This window comes from Scomber japonicus, chromosome 10 (genome assembly GCF_027409825.1).
Source record: "Scomber japonicus isolate fScoJap1 chromosome 10, fScoJap1.pri, whole genome shotgun sequence".
Classification (NCBI taxonomy): Eukaryota; Metazoa; Chordata; class Actinopteri; order Scombriformes; family Scombridae; genus Scomber; species Scomber japonicus.
In genome coordinates, this window is record NC_070587.1 from 21514514 (window position 1) to 21529205 (window position 14692).

Below are 14692 nucleotides of genomic sequence, written 5' to 3' on the forward strand. Positions count from 1 at the left end.
TTTTCTGAGCGTCTCTCTCCTCAGCTCTGCATACCAATCCAATACAGCCCAAGGAAAAAACACCACACCGTGTTACATGTGTGTGTGTGTGTGTGTGTGTGTTTGTGCGTGTGTCTGGGCTGAGGGTTGGAAGGTCTGTTTGCCTCTCCGCCGAGCATCGATTTATCCTTTTCTCCAATTTATTTCTCCTCTTTGCCTCTGAGATCCATTCAGATCTGCCTCTAGGGGAGGAACTCAGGGTAAAGACATTGTCAGGCCTCGTCGTTGCCTCCTAACGCCGGCTCAAAACTCATCTACAGGCCTGAGGACCGTGTATCCCTGCAAGGACATGTCGAGCAGCAACAAACAGAGCAACCTGTCGTCCGGCGGCACACTTCTGCCAGGGCTGTAATTGGCCTGATAATGCGGCGTAAAGGACACAGATGACAGGATAACGTTAAGTCTGAAAGAGAATTCTTTTTGTTTCACTGCGCTGAAAGATGATTAAGTAGACCACAAAATGTCCTCTAATTTCAAAGGAGAGTTAAATCCAGGGTTTTTTTTTCTCCTGCTGTAACAACTGTTGGAGAAACTGGAATAATATTTAATTGTTCCTCATAATCAGGCCTAGACTCAGTGTACGAGCAGATATGATCAGAATAACAATATCTCAAGTCCCGATTCAACCGTCTGATCCCTATCTCCGTCTCTATGATTCTGACATTTTCAGATGTTATTACTCAGACTCAAGGATTTGTATCCTAAAGCCTCGACGGTGACGACTGTGTTGAACAGAAACGCTGCCTGTGCACAAATCCCACTGTTGTACTCTCCTCCCCAATACACACATACACACACACACTCAGCACACACACACGTATGGCAAAGATCTGTGAGCCATTCCTCAGTGTCACAGTGAGCGACGCCTGGCACATCCTTACACGTGAAGTTGATCAATGCAGATATGTCCAGGGGGAAATTGAAATCCATAGGAAATTAGGAGGCACCAGTGATTTATTGGAATAGTAAATCACTGTGTGTGTGTGTGTGTGTGTGTGTGTGTGTGTGTGTGTGTGTGTGTGTGTGTGTGTGTGTGTGAGATATGTGAAATGTGTGTGTTCCCGCTCTGTGTACAGTACCTTGTGTCTGACTGAGGTGGTGATATCAGCAGTCCGCACCCTCCTGTTTCTCTCCATTCGGTAGACCCATTCGATCAGGTCCAGAGGGGGGTAACTGTCCCTCCTGTGCACCCCCCAGTGAGGGACGGGGTGACGTGAGCCCATGGACACAATGCTCTGCGGGGGACCCTCTGAATTAAAAAAAAAAAGGAACAGAAAAGCATAGATGTACTGTTAAAGCACTGCTGGCACTGTCTGCCTCAGTGGCAACGTTTCTATCCAAATGTCAAGTCAATTTTGCACAAATGTTTGAAATGTTGCCAGTTTTGCATGAAATGAGACTTAAATAAAAGGATATAAAACAGAAATGGGTCATGTTAGCTTTTACTATTTTGTACAGTACTTAAAGATCCTCTGCAGACATGTTTTAATACATAAAAATACTAATGTGTGTCTCATATGGTTTTATGGAAAAAAAGTCCTTAAACTGACTTCTTGGTCTCCCTCATTGAAAAATCCACAATCTATGAATATGCAAATGTTTTTTATTTCAAAAATGTAACTGTTGGATACAAGATGTCTCTTTCTTCACTGTAAAGTCTATTCTCAGTGTATGTGCACTGGAGGCTTCTGGTTTCCTGTATTAATCTAAAGGAAAGTTGCCTATTGGACCAGGATTACATTCAAAACTAGCTGTGATGACACAAATCATGCTTGTAGGTACGTGTCTTATACTCAGAGCAAAGTTGAAGAGAAACTTTCCACTTTCAGCAGCTGAATGTGAAAACTCTGCACATCATTCTGCACTGTGAAGCTCAAACACCTGACTGAAAGAGCAGGAAGTGAAACATATTTTTGAGTGGAGGGAGACTCTGAATCTGAATGTAATGTATTTTCCCGGAAGTTGTGTTTGTAAATGTGTGAGTTGTATTATATTTGAGGACAATTACATATTATTAACAACATCAGATCTTTTTGAATGAGAAAACAGTGTCACATTATGGGTTGTTTGTAGCCTGGTTGTTGCTGGGCTAGTGACTTTCTTCAAGTCCATTCATACTGTATCTTGTGGAGTACATCAACCCTGGAAGTGTTCAGGAAGCTCAGTTCAACCTACAGGAGTTGGCTCAAGCAACATGTTTTACTGCCAAGGAGAAATGAATTCCTGACAAGTGAAAATGAGTCTAAAACATCTCCTGACATAGACTGCAGGAACACAATGGGGAAAAGTGTCAGCTGCTTCCAAGAGCACTTATGTTTTACAGGAAATATTTCATACTTTACTTGTGAGCTTTATAATCAGGGTTGTCTAATATTCAGGCCAATACGATTTCTTTGGGCAAAAACCACTCGATCTGTGAAAAATGGGAGAATCAATATCCCTAGTTTACAGTACAATTTATTGTGTTATAGAAATCTATGTGATGAAACATTTTGAACATATTAAATGTGTTTTTTTCATTTACATTCAGCCTTTTTAGTTTGATATGTCTTCATATAAAAGTTACTTGAGGAGATGCAGATGATCCCTCTGTGTGTTCACACAACCTGTGATACTGTGAGTGTGAAAAAAGAAAAAGAAAAAAAAAAGATCCTTTTAAAGGAGACCTATTATGCTCATTTCCAGCTCTATATTGTAGCTTTGCATGATTCATAGTTTTAAAAAACTCCCTATTTATCTCAAACTGGGCCCTAATGCAGCCCTTCAGTTCAGCCTCTGTCTTTAAGAGGCAGTCTTAGCTCCTGTCTCTTTAAGGCCCTCCTCCTGATGAGCCCACTGTTCTGATTGGCCAGCTTTCCAGAAGCCTGCCAATGGGGCAGCTGTATATGTTCATATAAATAAATATGTCATGACCTGACATAAACTCGGGCAGAAAGTAGAAAAAACTGTTGGAAACTGAATGTTCAGAGCAGTCTGAAGCTGCTACTTTTGGCTCACAGATATTACTACATATACATATCTCATTATTTGACATGTTGGCCATCCGACATTGTAACATTATCTGAAAATAAGAAAGAGCATAATCGGTCCTCTTCAAGGATGGAACTGCACACTGACAGCACAACAGGAAAATCAAAACTACATATCTGAAATCCAGTAAGAATCTCCAGGAGGAGATTGCATTTCTGCATCAATGTTCAAATAATTCCAGGAGAGAGAGTAAAACACAGATATTGTGAACTCACACTGAAGAATCCTAACCCCACACACACTCCCACACCTGCTCCCCTGCTTTTTTTTTTCTATTTCCAGGTACACCGTTTGTGTTCTTGCTTGTTTTGTCCTGCTTTAATTGCTTTTTCTTTCTTTTTGCTTTTTTCTTTTGCAGAGAAGGAAGAAAAGACAACAACAAGGCGGTGAGGGCTGCAACTAATGGAGAGGCTGTAATTGTGAATGGAGGCATTCATCTGTAGACGTCGTCCGTGAATTACGCCACACAATACCCAGCGCCGGGCTGCTCAGATCACCAACCAGTCACCAAACACGCACACACACACACAAGTACACATACATATACACACACACACACACACACACACATGCAGATCCCTCAGATCACTGGTGCTCAGAGGAGGAACATAATCACACCTCCGCAGAAAGCAAGACACCGAAGAGGGAAGGAGAGCCGGAGGAAAGGAGCTGGAGGGGAGGAGAGCAAGAATAGAAAAGAAATTAGACGAGGAGAGAGGAGGTGAGGTTGTGTGGGGGGAGGGAGGGGGGGGGCAGGGATGGTGAAATTGATGTTTCCTACCATTTGATTTGGGCCATAGAGCCCAGGAGGCAGATCAGAGCCACAAATACACAATCTCACATAACACACATACGCCTGCAAACACACACATACACATATATTCTGCATGCAAACTCACACATGTAGAATATTATGTGAAAACTCTTTCTCTTACACGCAGTTTGAGAGACAGGCAGAAACACAGACGCAGACATATAAACTCCAAAATTGTAAATCTTCTTAAACATTATGTATGTAACTTGTCAGAGCTCAGAAAATCACCTCACAAACCCTACTCTTCCCTCTCCCTGCTGCAGCGGTGAAACCCACACACACACACACCCTTCAGCCAAACAAACACCATTAAACCAAACACACACAGAAACATGGCTAAAAAAGACACAACAAAGCCGATGTGGCAGTACAAAAAAACACCCCCCACCTCATCTCGGGGAGGCGAGACGAGGCACCTGTCAGCGCGGCGGCTCCTGCTACTACAGAGAAACATCAGGAAACAACAACTCAATTAAACACACCGTCCCTGTTCAATTACTGCCACATAATCACAGCAATTTACCTTCACTTGCCGCACAGCCACCAAACAAACACACGCGGGGGCAAGCGCTCATACAGAGGTGGGAAAACACACACGCAAACACACACACATACACACACACGCACACAGGATCACAGAACACAACAGAGCTGGAGCTTCATCCTACACATCATGAGTGTAAAGCTCATCATGTGGTAACTTACTGCAGGGTAACTGGCATAAAACAGACAGAGGATGTTGGCAGAGTAGAATATAAGTGGATTTCTGATTTGCAAGCATGTTCACTACAGTATAACCGACACCATGAGTATCACAGCCTCCGTCCAGTTAAAGCAGTATTCAGTATTTAAGTGTAAGCATGAGAATATTATGAGTTATAAATGTTTAAAATGGTATGTGACCAGTTTTGCCTTAGTAAATTATATAAAGAAGTCAGCTGAGATATAAATGTTTCAGGGTTTTTGAGACGAGACACTAAAATCAATCAGTTGCCATTTTATACTGTCCCGAGTGTTTTAGTGTGTATTGTGTCAGTATGAGGAAAGAGTAAGGGATCCCTGCAGCCTTATAATGAAGGCTGTTATGTTCAGTTTGTGTTGAAACTTTATTGTCACTTTGGAGGCTAAAGTTTGTCTTGCTGCTGGCTTATACTATATTATACTTAGGTGTTTCCAATATTTTGTCCATCCTCACTGATAACAAAAAAATAAAAATAAAAATTGAGCAAATATTTCCACAAGTTTTAATATTATGACTTTCATGAAAGTAGGATTGATTGCAGCGCTGTTGTGCAGACTGCAGTGATTACAGCTGTGTGCATTATAAACTTTATATAAAAGTTTATGCAGAGGTGCATTGGCTTTAACAGACCACACAGACAGTCACAAAAAATCAGTGTAGATTACTTGCTTGGTTATGTCTACTCTCACTGGTCCCACATATGTGAGTGGTCTATAATAATTACACAGACTGGAAACTGGACAGAAATCATTACATCACTCCAGTGAAAACATCACTTGACATCTTCCGGTTAAGCTTTCTGGACAGAGATTTTCTCGGGCTCCCCAGGTAAACACTCATGTTAACAAGAACTTAGCAGATCTATAACTAAACAATAAGTCATCTGACATGTAATTATACATTATATAGCTTAAAAAGGTATGTGGACATCATGAGTCACTCTTTAGGCCCCTTAGCTCAAGTTAAGAGAAATCTTACTGCTAAAGCACTCACTATATTTTTAGACAATAGTGAGCTTCCAGTTTTGTGGCAACAGTTTGGGGGAGGGTCTTTTTCATATTTCATCATGTAAGTACACCCCCCTTGCACAAAGCCAGGTCCATAAAGAATTATCTTTTTCTCAGTTTGGTTTGGGACACGACTGGCCTGTTCACATCCCTGACCTCAGCCCCATCCTACATCTTTGGGATGATTTTTAGCACCAACTGTGAAGCCTTATCACATAACATTAGTGTCTAATTCTCCAGTGTTTTAATGAGAGCAACTTCCTGCAGCCAGGTATCAATAACATATTGTGGAGAATCCTCCCACAGCAAAGGAAGGAGCAGGTTAATGTCTGTGGATTTGGAATAACATGCTCAACAATTACATAGTGAGGTGCCTGCATACAGTACTGGTCCATATAGTTTAGTTTATTTGGATCCCCGTTAGCTGTTACCCAGGCAACAACTACTCTTCCTGGGGTCCATGTTAAAATAAATACAACCAATTCCAATTCCAATTACAACATAACATAAATACATACATAAATATAGTCTCATTCTAAACCCCTCCCCCATACAGTGTACTGTATGAGGCTACAGCTGGCAGCAGATTGATATGATTTAAAGATGACGTGATGTATTGAATAGGGACTGCAACACACCATATATCCTTATTTTTTAACATGAATGGAGACTGTTCAATTAAAAATCACTGCACGTGCCATGAAAATATGTTTTTTTTTAAATGTGAAAACAACACCTTTATTAGTTAATTATTAACATTTTTAGCCAATTAGACCATTTAAAAAAACAGAAATAGTGAATTGCTTATTCTTTTTCCCCCTTGACCCAAACTAGAAGATTGACACCACTACGTTGAATGAGAGTGGCAGCAATCTTCTCATAGAACTCTCTCTAGGAAAGCAAATAAGTGTATTTCCTGAAATATCTAAGTATTCCCTACAAACATAACATGAACATCTTCAAACAGCATTCATATATTTTTCTGGGTTGTCCAGAAATCACAATCAAAAAGTCATGACTGCGGTTGAAGTTCAGAGCTGTGAGGCAAACTACAACAGGATGATGTCATTGGGGATGAGATTGAAGAGTAGAAACACTGTGAATGAGTTTTTTGTGTGTGTGTGTGTGTGTGTGTGTGTGTGTGTGTGGACAGCAGATTGACTAACAGCTTGAACTTGGGTTAGATCCAGGAGCACGGAGAGGAATACATGGATGGATGGAGAGAGAGAGAAGGAGAGGAGGAGGGGGAGAGCCATTGATTTCTCAACAGAGAGATCAGCATCTTGACAGAAAGAAACGAGACAGCAACAGAGCAAGACACCCCCCCCCCACCCCCCCACATACACACACACACACACACACACACACACACACACACACAGAGGGGGTTCCCACTATGGCCTTAGGTGAAATTCCTCCACTTTTTCAATCACTTTCTGGGTTACCAAATAAGCTGGAGTACATTCATTTCTTCTTTCCCTCCTCGTACTCTGCTATTAAATCCAGGTTAAATGTAAAATTTTTATAAAATAAATCCATCTATAGAATTTCCTAACTTTAACAGCACATATCTTAAGGTCCCTGACTTTTCCTGACTATCTTTCAAAAAAGTCCATGATATTCCAGGACCTCCATGACCGGTGGGAACCCCTGTTGACAGAGATCAACAGCAAAGTCTGGTTCAATGTCTCTCACCCAGCATGCTTCGGTGATTCTAACAACCCCGAACCCCCCCCCCCCCCCCCCCACCTCCTCCCTCCGACTGGGACATGGAGGACGGTGCTGCTGCTCCGTGCCGGTGTGGCTAACGAGGTGTGTGCGTGTATGTGCAGGTCGCGGGTGCTGGAAGAGGGGAGCTGACACGTACTGGGGAGGAGGGGTTAGGGTTGGGGAGGGGCAGCTGTAATTACACATCACGGTCCCTGTGGTCAGTGGCCCAACCGACTCCTTCTGACTGCACTGCCTCGGCCAGAGGAGGGAGGGGGAAGGAGGTGGGAGTGGAGGGTCAACAAGTTTTTGTGGAAAACTAGTAGCAATCATTTTAAATTTCACTTCTAAGTATTTGTATAGTTCCACATTGTTTATATCTTCTATTTCTGCTGCTTCATTTACTTGAGCGTGGATTCATCTATCTTCCAGTATATGTCTTCAATGTAATACATGCGGCAGAGACACTTCTACTTACCATGCGTGGTCCCTGGTGGGTGATGGGTGCCGTACAGGATGAGCTCCACACTGTGCACAGCTCCGGCTCTCTTTCCATTACGTGGTCTGGAGCAGCTCCACACTGTGCCTTTGTGGTCAGTCACCTGGAAAAAAAAAAACACAAATCAACAAAGGTGTTAAAAAACAATAACATTCATCTGGACAACTTACTGCAGCTAATATTAATGTTACCTTCATTTGGATTGATTGCGAGTGACTTTTTATTCAAAACTATTATCACTTGGTTTAAGTGGTAGATTATTATACTGTATATTGCTCACTTGAATATCAGTGAAACAAATATGTGCTACTTTAGGTCAAAGCTTGTTTTAAACCTAAAACAAATAAAATAATGCTGTCTCTGCAGATCATTGAACACATTGTTGGGATAAAAATATTCTAAAGTCAAAGTTCAATTACTATCGACCTTACTTGCACAGGTGTCATCATGTAAACTGAGTATGGAATTTCGATCACATCACAACAAATGGTTGTACATGAGGGGAGGATAGGAGAAGTAAGATTACCCAAATGTATGACTAAAACAGACATCCCAGCAGGACTCACCTCTATGGCAGTTTCTGTCACAACATCTAGTGAAAGTTAACCATACTTTAAGATTTCTGCTTTATGGCCCTAAAGAAGGCACACCTAATAGCAGCTGATTAGGAAATGTCTGTTACTATGAGACAGACCTGAATGTTTCTTGAATCTTGTGTTATATGACATTGACATCAGCTGTATCAACCACTCACTGCAGCAACTGGGAAGGGGTCAAAGGTCATCAACCAAGAACAGGAGAAAGAGCAATAATAATACATTCATAACCAGAGGCCATCTTTGATCCTCCTCCTGATATGCAACTAGCTGTTATCACATAACTGAATTTGCATACTTGAGTGATGTAAAGACACCTGGGCAAGTTCTATTTGCTAAACAAGGCAGTGATATATATATTCAAACCTCCTGAAAATGCCAGTGAATGAACCTTGAGCTTCAAATGTTTTATCATGAAGAAATTCAGATGAAAGGTATGTGTATCTTAAAATCAATACCCACATGCCTGTAGGCTACATCGAAAGAGTTATTGGTCACTGTAGTTGTTCATTCTGGCCATTAAGGGATCCCTTCAGGATTTCTATGTAAATAATGGGAAAGAAAATTCACAATCTCTGTCTTGTGTAAAAGCTAATATGAAGCTGACATGAAACTAATATAATACCTCACCAGTCTGATCAAACAAATCAGTTAGGCATCTTCCAAATTTATGACTCTTTGACTCTCTAAATGTACAGTATATGTGGGCATCTTTATTGTCCTTGCAATATGATTGTTCTATTAGCGATGCTGCTTGTCCTCTAGATATTCGTGGTGGGGGCTGGATTCTATCTTAGCTAACACTGGATGAAAGATGGGTTATACCTCAGACAAGTTGCCACTACATCACATTACTGACACATAGACAACCATTCACACTCACAGTTACACCTACGGGCAACTTTGAGTCACCAATGAACCTATCCTGAATGTCTTAGGTCTGCAGGAGGAAGCCAGAAGGACTCCATGAAGCCACGACTACTACAATATGCAAACTGCACCTAAAAACAGAATGTGTGCTTCTTTCTTGAAAGCCAAACATCTTGCAAATTACATATTAGTCAAACTGATTGACTGACTTGATGACAGTGTGAATGGAGTGATATGCTTGATAAACACAGGCATTGATTTGATTGATTTCTGAATAATCTTTGTTCTTCATAATGATAAACAATATCAACCTCAGTTTGGCTCATGTATGCAGAAAACTACACCCTGACATATGCAAATAACACCCATTCAGTCCACATCTGCACCACTGTATAAACTCCCCATATCTGCCAGAGCAGCTGCCCAACCTGCCTGCCTGCCTGCGTGTGTGTGTGTGTGTGTGTGTGTGTGTGTGTTCTAAAGCAGTCCAGAGGCCAGGCACGGAGGCCTCCAACCGAGTGCTGCATTGATTTGTTGTTGGTAAACAAACAGCTGGATGCTACAGGTGGATCGATATGCCTCGCATGCCTCCCAGTCTCCCAGCATGCCTTTCTACTGAGCTGTGACCCTGCTGTCACCGGGAAACCTCATGAGTCAAATATTTTTGAGTCGTGTAATTGTTTTAACTGAGCTGAAGGTAATTTTATACAGAAAGTGACTCTTTTGACTGAAGGATCCATGAAATCCATACGCATTGTTTTGGGTGTCACGTCTTTACAGTCAGTGTAAACATTTATGCATCGGTAAAATATCATGCTGTCATGTTTGGTGATGATGTCAGCCATAAGTGCACATTATCTTATCATCTAAATGAGAAGAAGAAATCAACCAGTTGTTATACTACTAGTGTGATTAAAAAAATGATCTCAAACTAGAGTGGAATAATAAGTGTATGAACTACAAGCAGAGACCAACCCAGGACATAAAAGAAGGAGAAATTAAACTGACGTTACACAAAAGAGAGACAAAGAAAATGAGAGGATTAGCAGGAGCAGAGGAATAGAGGCGAGAGGGGAAGGATTTCAAAGCCAGAGAGAGAAACTGCAGAGAGAGAGAGAGAAAAAAAAGAGAGAGAGGTGGTGGGTGGGTGGGGATTAGTAATGGGCGAGAGATGGCAGGATATGGAAACGGGTGAGTGTCAGGGAGAGGAAAGTAAGACCCAGCGATAGAGGATGAGCCTGAGAAGGGGGGGGGGGGGGGGTTGAAAATAAGATAGTGATGCAGAGGGAGCAAGGAGGCAAAGAGGGACAGGAAGGAGATACACATAACCAAGAGGAGAATGTCAGAGGACATCATTGAGAAAGTTAGATGAAGACACAGACACATAGACAAAGAAAATGCTAGATACTGCCAAAAATAGTCTTTTAAGAAACCACATATATCTAAAATATCAACTTTATGATGTTTTAAATATTTTTGCTTCTTTTGAGTCCTAATTAAAGTTAACGGTTCTTATCCTGGACACCCTGCCCCACACATACCTGTAGCCCGCTCCAAAAAAGTGATTACTGCTCACATGCAGATCACAAATAGTGGCAGTGCCAACTTTCATAAATGCCTGTCACTCCCAAATTGCCAGTAAATCTGAGAGTCCTTCAAGGTTCCCCGCAAGCTAATGCAAATTTGGTGAGACGGACCTCTGGTATTTTCTATTGTTGGAAACTGAAGATCAATCATGGCACCTGGAGATTCAGTAGCCAAAAACTGGCTGCTTTGCTGTGCTAAGTGACTACCTGAATGCCCTTTTCTACATTTACTGATAAAATATGGAAGAGACATTTAAAGATTTGATATGAGAGTTCCTCGACAAAAATGTGTTCACATCAGGGAAGAAACACAACCTCACTTAAATATTAATTTTCCTTATGTTGTATTACTTCATCATCTGAACTATAAATTGACTTGTAGCCTTTGAAATATTATTGCATTTTCTACATTTTAAGAAATGATGAGTGTTATTTCATCAACTTATTATTGATATTATTATTTTGTGAGGGTGGAAAAGCATGTTAAAAAAGTTTGTGGTAGACCCGCACATCTGGAGTAAGAAAGCAGGTGCTGGACCAAATAACAAAATCTGTAAAAGCAAAGTGTTGAGTGGGATTGGCACATCATGTGACTTTCAGATTACCTGGGCCTTTGTGGATTTAAGATGATGACTATTCAGTTCATCTTTAGTCTGATGAAGAACATCAAGCTCGAAACTTCACTTGTGGTCCTATCCTATTAAAATCCTACCTGCGTTGGGAGCTGCAGTGTGCAGACTTTTTTCTTTCTTTTGAAAAAGCAAATCAGGATAAATCATAAAACAATTGTTTGTGTGTGGAATCAGGTGTAAATGTCTCATTAGATTAAATTCAATGTAATGTCTTCCAGTGCAAAACCAGTGTAGTATTGATTATTCCACCAATGAGATGAATGAATCAGTTGCAGAATCGGATCATAATGATTCAGTCTATCAGAGCCTGAAACTACAGACTCATATATCGAAAACTACTGCATGATACAAGACAGAGGCTAAACTTATTTATATCAAACTACAGGCTGTTTTAAAGGTTTAAAATGTGAAACAGGAAGTTACCAAAAGAGCATAGAACTTGGTCTGCTTTCATGTAATAAACAAGAGCTTCAAAATAAAAAGGCAGGAAGGAACGTGTGAGTTGTGTGTATTGAAGAGGGAGGCAGTGTCAGATGGGAGGGGAGGAGGACTCTTGCTGCGTCTACATATGTAAAGCAGCAGGGAAGCAGCAGTGTGTCAGACTGAGGCTCTGGCCCAACCTGAGCTACTCTCTGCTTCCTCCAGCACATCAATCATCCAAAACAGGGCCATCATAGCCACACTGCATGCTGGGAGACACGCACGCGCAACTGCAGCACGCTTAAACACAAACAACTGAACAAACACACACAGAGCTGCACTAACACAGGTGTTTAAATTGTATATACATGCACACACACACACACACATACACTTACACACAGCACAATTATGTAGTGAAGTGCAAACACATGCATATGCACAAAGAGGTAAAACATACAGATGTATAAAGTATCACAATGCGCGCGCACACACAAACACACACGTACACAAACACAGGTGCGTGCACACAGAGTCGCACTTTCTCTGCCTCACAGTCTCACACAAAGCGCACAGACAAACAGAAATAGGTATCCTGTGCCCACAGGGTGCCCTCGCCCCCGACCATCTGTGACGGGTGCCAACACACAGTGGGTGATATTTACATGGAGAACCACCCCCTCCACAACACACACACACACACAGAAAAAAAAATAGAAAGAAAGAAATACCCACAAAGGGCCGCTTGGATCGCTTGATCTCCCAAAACTCATTAAACATGCAGATATATGCAAATATATGCACCTCTAGAAATCCACCTTGGGCCAGTGTGTATGTGTGTGTGAGTGTGTGTGTATGCGTGTGTGTTTGTGGGTGAAAGTACACATTTGTGCATTGAGAGTGTGTTTCCTCTGTAGCAACTACGGAGGCTTTGACAGTATTTTCTGCCAAACTTGATGCAGAGTGTGAGCTTGTGTAGTTATGTGCTGTTACATTAAAGTGTGGAGATGTTTTAAACACGTGTTTATCAGCGGTGAGTGGAACTTTTCCCTCTTACAAGTAGTGCATCAAACATTATAGTAGGCTACATTAGAGTATTTCAGAATTAGAATCAGGTTTATTACTAAATAGGTTCACACGTAGAAGAAATTTACATTGGTGTTGTGCTGCATAATGGTCAAAAGATACACTAAATTAAATAATCAGAAGCAATATAAAAAGAAAGAAAGAAAGTTGTGATAAAACATAAAATATATCCTAATTCCAAACTGACATCACTGCTCCAAATAGCAGACTGAGGCTGAAAGATTAAAATTACATCTACTTAAATGTTAGAAGCTTGTTTTAGAAGCAGTGGACAAAGCTGTGTTCAACTTTCACATGTTAAAAGTGAAATAATGTTAAAAGTGAAATAATCATTCATTAGTATATTCTCACCAACCGCTCTAACTCCCACTGCACCTGCTCTATGGAGAGTTTAGAAATGTAATAAGAAGTTAATGGAATAAATAATCAGAGTGTGTTAACATGTGTTTACATCCTGACACTGTAACACAGTATTACATCATAAAGAATGTTGTACTCTGTTGAGTTTTTCATTGCATTTTCAACTGAGTTTACTGCACATTCGTGCTTTTTTGGGGGATAATCTTTACATTTTCACGATACATTAATAATGCTACCAATACAGTTGTCAATAACTGATATTTTGAGCTGATGCTGTGCTTTAACATCTTTAAATATAACAAATCAGTGTGCTCAGTGGAGGGCTATTTTTGTGAGAATGGAAAAGGCTCTCAGATAATATTTTGACCATCAACCTCTGAAACTTAAAAAAATAATCATCAGTTCAAGTTAGCACCTTGAACTGATGAAAACCAGAGCAGTATAAATCGGTTTTACAGCAGACACTAATGACATTAATGATAGCTCTGTTGTATTTGAGTGTTCCAGTAAGCGATGACAGTGTGACAGTGAGTCAGCATGAACAACAAGCCATTGTTAATTGTATTGTTTTATCTGTGCTTTTCTGACTGTGCCATGTCATAGCATCCTATGTGACTTATTAGTCCAGAAATGTGTATGAACACAAAATGCATCATATTGTTCATGGTGGACACTGATTAGCTTATATCATATTTTTCTATTGGCTGCTTGCACTCATTAAGCTCCAGTGTTGTTACATTATTTGCAAGTTATTTCATGATCAGTTTTTCACTGTGTGTGCTTGCTTTCTGTAATCTACAAGAGGGGAAGAGCAGGAGTGACTCCAGATGAAGCACTGGGGATGAAGATGGTAAATATATGATCTGTCAGTCATGGCCGGCAAGGATTGTGTGTTTGTGTGTGTATAGCCACAGTGCTTCAGGCTAAATAGTGCTATTACGCTCCTACAGCAGCACCAGTCACAGTCAGCTTGAGTCTCAAAGTCCGCTGGGAATCAGAGATGTCTCTGCTCAAAGACCGCTGCAGCCCTGCTACACACACTCACACATAAACAAACACAACTCCCCGTGGCCATGGCAACATGGAGTCAGGCGGGGTATTATGTGTGTTCAAATTTTTTTTTTGTGTATATGTATGGGACGAGGGCTCTCTAAATGCCAACAGATTTATTCTTTGCACAAGAAAATCACCCAAATTTAAAACAACAACAACAACAACAACAACAACAACAACAACCATATTTGTCACTTACCCCGAGTGGTATCTTAATCATGCATTTGATATTATTTGTCCAGGTTTTGAGT

General features: G+C 40.9%; 1 protein-coding gene across 1 annotated transcript in view; it reads right to left on the reverse strand.

Moving 5' to 3' along the window:
- Window positions 1-282: 282 nt before the first annotated feature.
- LOC128366865 (furin-like protease kpc-1) overlaps window positions 283-14692 on the reverse strand; it is a 162238-nt gene continuing 147828 nt past the window's right edge. The window contains 3 exon segments of the mRNA XM_053327632.1: window positions 283-396; window positions 1119-1288; window positions 7818-7941. Coding sequence (XP_053183607.1) covers window positions 283-396; window positions 1119-1288; window positions 7818-7941 — 408 coding nt within the window.